Genomic DNA, 7,102 nt, shown 5'->3' with positions numbered 1-7,102 from the left:
AAAATTCCACGTTTCTCAGTGCAATATTCACAGAGATATATTCCAATTCCAAAAATGGAGGAAATTTAGGAAAGAACCGTATTAATTGCACGTAAAACGGTTTTCCCACATGTAACATAACATCAGCGTACACTAACTGACAAACTAATTTTATGCTGTTTTTTTTTCCCCCTTCTTTTTCTCTGATTTTCCCTCGGGAGTGGGCCAGGACACCTCGTATATATTGCGGTACAATTGATGAAACGTTGACTATGAATAACTCAAAAACGTAGGGGTCATTCAAGTATTACGTCAGCATCGAGGGGGGGAGGGGGTTTTGGATTTGCGTCATTAACCACCCTTTTTGAAGATATGAAATATTCTAACGAATGCTGAAGAAATTGTGCTGACAAGGGGGGAGGGGGAGGTGTGTCAGTGTTTTGCTGACTTTTGCTGACAAGGGTGGGGGGGCGCCAAAAATGGCTGAAAATCTGCTTACGTAATACTTGAATACCCTTAGCGATAAGTTTGATAAATAAGAAACTATATACTTATCTCACCTTCATTTAACAACATAAGTTTTTTCCCGTGCTACTTGATGTGTCCACCACACGTATCTTTCCATGAAAACTAAATAAAAATGAGTGAAAGGAAGATTTGAAAAATTCACCATAAGCTTTTGTAATGTTGGCTTTTTCCACATATACATTCCTATGCAAACAAAACCAACATTTTTGACCCAATTTATCGTTGCAGACAGAAGTTCATGCATAATGTCCATTATTATTTGAGAAAATCAATTGATGATTAATCATATTTATCAATACTAGCTGGAGATTATACATAGATCAGACATTACATCAAATGTAATAAAAAAATCCACAATATTTTTCAAACTTACCAAAATATTCGGTGATTACGTAAAATTACCGAATTTATGATTTTTCCCCAGCATGTAAATTGAAATATTTATTATACATATAACACATAGTCGTACTAAAATTTTCAAGTATTGAAACAAAATATCTACTCACTTTGCCATCTCAATTTCTTTCTCCTTTTTTTTTGTTTTTTTGCAATTTAAAAGATTAACATCTCAGACATGTATGTAATTAGGGCTGTGAAAATACCGAGAAAAGTCGTGAGTGGTCTTGAAAAAAAGAAGGTGACAAGATCTCATTCTTTAAGCACGAGTTTTTCTTCCTGTTTTGGCACATCAACCTCTGTCTAAATGAATATCGTAAGAGAAAAAAAATATATATATATTGCAATAAGTAAATAGATTCGTCTGTATCTACAACGAACCTGCTCCCGAATTTCGCCATGTTGGAATTAACATGCCTATCTCCTACGCTCTCTTAGTTTAGATGCATGCAATTTTTTTCTCTCTCTTTCTTTCTTGGTCTCACAATATAATTCGCTCTAGACGACGGAAAAATAAAAATTGTGTAGGAATGTGCGGAATGGAAAACCATGCTTCTATATAGGAGTTGCTGAAGACACGACGGCATAGGTCGTAACATAACGCGTCGCTTTGGCTTCACTTTTACACCTTCCCCCGCAATTCTTCGGCAGGTAGTTGGCACTGATTGCACAGCTTTCGGATTCCCTTCGGGTTACAAAGCCAGAAGCGACAAATATTGAAAAAAAAGACCCCCGTGTGTGTGGATCTATTGCAAAATGATTTCTCTTACCGTAATGTACGAGCGTCTTTTATTAGCATGTGTCATATTGGCATTCGTCGGAGTGCCGCGACCTACAGAATCTTTGCGTGAGTACCTGTAATTTCGAAATTATAAATGAGAATATAAGTCATAATTGAGCATGAAACTTTCATTAGAAGTATATCACGTGTACACATGTAAGTGTTTACTCGTGACGAGGGAATAACGGAATAGACTATGCCCGCAGAAAAAGCATTGTGATATAAAAATTAAATATATATTCTAAAATTATGAAAAAAAAATTGATTTTAATTACTGCTGTAATTTTTTGCAATTTGTATAATAAACAATTCGATTTAAAATTTGAGATATTTCAAAGAGGATTTTCAGATACAGAAACATAATGTATAAAATAATATAAAACTGATTATTTTTTGCATTATATTTGTCTACTAAAACATAATTCGAAAGTAAATTTATTACAATTCAAATAATCAGTTATTTTTGTTTACTTAAGAGTTAACAGAAGATACTAATTGGTTTAAATTCAGCTATAAAAATAATAATGATATAAAAATTCAAGTTTCTTCCATTCGAATCACTGATAACATCAAATTTCAAAAAAATATATGAGTTGATTATACTATTAAATCAATATAATGTCATAATATGACATCGACTACATTTATAACTGCTCCATTTCATTCTTCTATTGCTTTATAAATGCATAATTTATATATTCTAAGATTATGCAAAAAAATTGTTTCAAATTAAAACTCATTTTTTTTTACAATTTGTGCAATAAGCAATCTGATTTAACATTTGATATGTTTCAAATGAATTTTCTGAGAGAAATATAATCTCTAAAGGAATATAAAACACTAATTTTTTAATGAATTTTTTCATTGTAATTAATTAATAGAAAATATTTCAAAAGTAAATTTGTTTTTATTTTAATAACCTGTTTTCTTTGTTTACTTAAGAATTGGCAGATGATTCTTGGAAATTGTTTTCAAGACTATTAATCAAAACCTTTTTCTCTCTTTCCTTTTGCTTTAGAAAATTAAAAGTCTTTAAAAAACCGTATATCTTGGTGTAAGCATCGCAGTCGAAACAAAAACGTGCATTACACCCTTTAAGTATGAAATTCTACAGTAATTAATATTTCGGAGCCCGGATGATATATGTAAATGCCATGTTTTGGCCTTTTTTTAGCATTAATGCACATAAATGCACAAAATCAAAGAATTTTTAGAATGACTGCATATTTTTGAAAGTTTATTTAAGTGTAATCGATTTTATATATTTTTTTTTCAATTAAATATTGCTAACAATGCAATAAAACCCTCTCTTTTGCGATCACCGGCGAGACAAAAAAATTCGTCCGTAAAACAGAGGTGACCGTTGATTGTATAGTAGGGATTTGAAATGCATACTTCTATTATACAAGGGGAAAATATTATTTGGCCGTAAAAGATGGGTGACCGCATCTGAGAGGTGTCCGTTAACGTGGGGGAGGGGGGTTTACTGTATTTTTGTAACATCGTTTTTTCTGCCGCAGGTGAAATTTAGTGAATTAATAGAGATATTCGAATTTTCTCTCCAAATATCAAGTGTTCCATTGTTAAGGCTATTTATGGAGATACGTCAAAAGCGTTAATTTCTTTTAGAAAATAGTGTCGAAATTCTTTTTTTTTACTGGTATTTCGTTACTGAGCAGCCATAACAAACTAGAAATTGAAAATGCTTAAATAAAGAATATTCATTTTAAACCTTTTTTTTCGCAGTGATTTTTTAAATGCATATTCTCTCATATTTGATAATTTTAACTGTTTCAGGATTTTTTAGTTTATATTTTGGCAGTTTGTATATTTTAAGAGCATATTTGCATATTTTAAGAGAATATTTGCATATTTTAAGAGCATATTTGCTTATTTTAAGAGCATATTTCGCTACTTAAGAACCATAAAGTTCTAAAATTAGGATTTTAAAAATAAAGTAAGAGCCGCTACGGATACATCAAGAAATGTGGTAGGAAATTATAAAACGGTATAATTTTTATTTTCTCTCATCTACTCATTTTTATTCATTTGATTCTGATGCAGATTGAATTGCACTTGAAAATAAATGAAAAAAAAAAAACGAAATTCAGTCAAAAAATTATAACAATATTGTATATTAACTCAGAAGTTTGTTTGAATTGATGAAGTCATATATCAGTTCAAAATTGTGTATTTGTGTTTTATACACACATGCTAAGTGTTATACACATTTATTCAGGAAAATATTTTTAGTATCAGCATTTTGCCAAATTCTGGATTCTTTTGCAATAAAAACTCTCGTATTCATATATTTGAGAATTTTTCATGCATTATTATTAACAATTTATTCACACTTATCTAAATTCAACGGTGAAAACTATGTATCTATGAAAATCACGAATTACAGAAAGTGAATGTTATGAAATATCAGTGTATTTGTACTTGCATTCGTTAAAAAAGTTATTAACAGTAAATCATTTAGACAGTTACTTGCAATACGATGTTTATTAATAATTTTTTCCAGTGTCTCTTTATTTTCTCGGAGTACTGTACTTGAAAGACGGCATCGTTTCGGCTATATAGTTATTATTTGACGAAAAAAACAACTAAAATTCAATCACTTTGATATTTTTTGTTGATAAAAAGCTAATTTCAGATTGAAATATTTAATTTTTCGATAAGAAAGAATTTAGATAAAAATAAATTAAAATACTGAAAATGTGTAACTATATATATATATATATATATATAACTGTGCTTCAAGAATTTGAGTGAACGATAACCAGGATAATGTGAGTGTTGATAAAATTCAACAAAGCTTGTTTCATTTTAAACTACTTTTCATTTTATTTATTCATTCGATTTAAAATACGTGACCACTCAAAAAGAAACAATGTTCATTTAAAAACATGTGACGGCATTAATTATAACAATGATAAAATAGATTTGTAAATCTTTAACACAATAATAACTATTTTTACCAATTTACAAAATAACATTACTAAATAATACTATGTTGTTCTGAAAAGAGTCTTATTCGGTGGAAAAAATATTCTATTCCTTCAGCGCGTGATAAGTTTTAAGGATCTGAATCTGAAACATGATACACATGGAAGCATTTCAAAAACAAATTCATATTATAAATACATTTAAATGCAAGTAGTTAACAAAAACTAATTTTTTCAGACTATAATGTATATATTTTTTTAAAGTCATAGTTGAGCTCAGAAAATTGTATTGTAACTTAGTAATTACATGCAATGAATTTATGAATAGATATATATAATACATATTTTTCCCATCATGTTGTTATTCACGTGTATTTTACGTGTATGTAAATCATTTTTTTTTTTTTTTTGTAAATTAGATCCGTTTTAATTAGGATCAGAGCGTAATAAAAGAAAACTTGAAATGAAAAAAACACAGTTCTACCTTAGGTTTTCGTTTTGATAATCACTGGAAATGATCTTGAAATGTAGTGGTTTGTGTCATCAGATGCTAGACCTTGTTGTTTAATCCTCTGCCACATCACTAAATTATTTTTGTATATGGCTATGCAAATATATTTTTTAACGTCGAGGTTTTTTCTTTCATTGTTCTTTTTTTTCATTATGTATTTGGTCACCTGCATCTGTTACGTGGGCTTGTGACTATCTCATAATTGAAGTATTCTTACAAATCCATGTCTAAAACTCGTGCAATTCGGTAAACTGGTATTAAACACCTTCTATCAAGATCCAACAGGCAAAAAGCAACATCAAGGACAAATAGATTTTTAAACAAGCATCAAAAATACTTGTTTCAAAACAAAAAAAAGATTTTTATCAGCGAATAACAAGTCATATCTCATGAAGAATAATTCACGTTCTAAATTTAATGATGTGTTCATGAATTTGATCATTAAAAGTATTATTTTATTCAACTACTTATATAAAAAACAATGGATTTGATTCAATATGTTTTAAATAAATTTTTAAGCTTCACTTTTTAGTCTTTTCAATTCTGCGCAAAGTATTTTAGAGAGAGAGAGTGTGTTGTAATACACAATATTCTCAAATTATGGAGTGAATTAAAATACATAAGATTATAGAAACATACTAGTTCATTTAAGCCGTGAGTGATTATTAACCGATTATAATTTAAAAATATTAGTATAAGGTAATAGATACATATAAAGAACTATCATATTATCAGGTTATAGTTGAGAGTTTTTGACGAAGAGTAAAAAAAACTATAGAGGTTGTATGCTTGATTCTGAAACGTAAATTAAAACACGAAGAAAAATATTAGCAAAAAAAGGCTGTGGTAGTTTTGCTGCCGTGAAAATATAATTAAAGGAACTATGTGAAAGTCGACATTTTTAAACAGCTTCTTAATCAAGAGGAAAGGCGTGCGCCACACACTGTGACGCCGTTCATGTGCAAAGTAATTTTGTATCGTAAGCAAATTTTTATCCATTTTTGACCTCTTCCCCTCTTGTCAGCAAAATTTCGTCATCAGCTCTGCCCCTCTGAATCCTACCACATATTGGTGGGCATCAGAGACATACACGGGGGCCTCGTGCCCCCAACCCCCGATGATGAAAATTTTATTTTTTTTATGCAAAAAAGTATTTTTTTAAACTGAAATTTCTTAAGAAAATACTTTTACGTGTTATTACAATCAATTTCTGTTAATTTCAATGTTATTTGAAGGCTATGAACTCAAAATTTATCTTTAATAAATTCATTGCGACCCACCCTCTAATCCATTTAATGATAAATCGCATAAAGGCCCTTGGCCCGCGGATCAAATATGACCCTGGGGATTATCTGATGCGGCTGCCGTCCTCAAACCTAATTTTGTAAAAATGAAATAAGCGGCACATTTACAGATCGCTTAAGTGTCCCGTGGTACAATTTCAGATCACTGAAATGACCCGGAACACAGTTCCAGAACACTTAAGCGATCCGTGATTTATTCAGAGATACCTTCAGTGACATGTGACGTAGTTTTAAAGCACTTAAGTGGCTCCCAGTGCGATTCTACATCAATCAAGTTACCGCAGCACATTTTCAGATTGTTTAAGTGATCCACGGCATATAATTACGGATCACTTGAGTGATGCGTGGCGCAGTTCCAGAGCACTTAAGCAGCCCGGACACATTTCCAGATCACTTAGATCCGCGAAACATTTAAAGATCACTAAAGTAGGGCACTTATCAATAGGGGGGGGGGATGTTACTTCAAGTGCCTACAGACTATCGAAGGTTTTTCTCGTCTTTGGCGCACCGAGTAAGATCCAGTAAAAAAATTTCATGTGTTCATTAAGGGTGGTTGATGACGTAAGCATTATCCAAACCCCCCCCAATCCGCTTTGTCATCAAAAGTCAGCAAATCGGAAACCCCTCCCCCCCCCATCAATGCTGACGTAATACA

At 31.1% G+C, this 7,102-nt stretch overlaps 1 protein-coding gene across 7 annotated transcripts in view; it reads left to right on the top strand.

The window, feature by feature from the left end:
* Window positions 1–1,256: 1,256 nt before the first annotated feature.
* Window positions 1,257–7,102, top strand: part of LOC149088610 (uncharacterized) — a 28,265-nt gene continuing 22,419 nt past the window's right edge. For 6 of the 7 annotated variants that reach the window (XM_089248269.1, XM_089248265.1, XM_089248266.1 and 3 more), the window contains exon 1: window positions 1,332–1,750. In XM_089248269.1, coding sequence (XP_089104395.1) covers window positions 1,660–1,750 — 91 coding nt within the window. In that variant the 5' untranslated portion in view covers window positions 1,332–1,659. Of the gene's footprint in view, window positions 1,751–7,102 lie in introns of all 7 variants that reach the window. The other variant, XM_089248270.1, reaches the window with a different exon arrangement.

The sequence above is a fragment of the Pholcus phalangioides genome, unplaced genomic scaffold, assembly GCF_987345545.1.
Source record: "Pholcus phalangioides strain wild (caught in Gottingen) unplaced genomic scaffold, Ppha-v1.0 ptg000003l_1, whole genome shotgun sequence".
NCBI classification, from domain to species: Eukaryota; Metazoa; Arthropoda; class Arachnida; order Araneae; family Pholcidae; genus Pholcus; species Pholcus phalangioides.
Note: the sequence above shows the minus strand (reverse complement) of the source record. Positions and strands in the feature narration are given on the sequence as shown.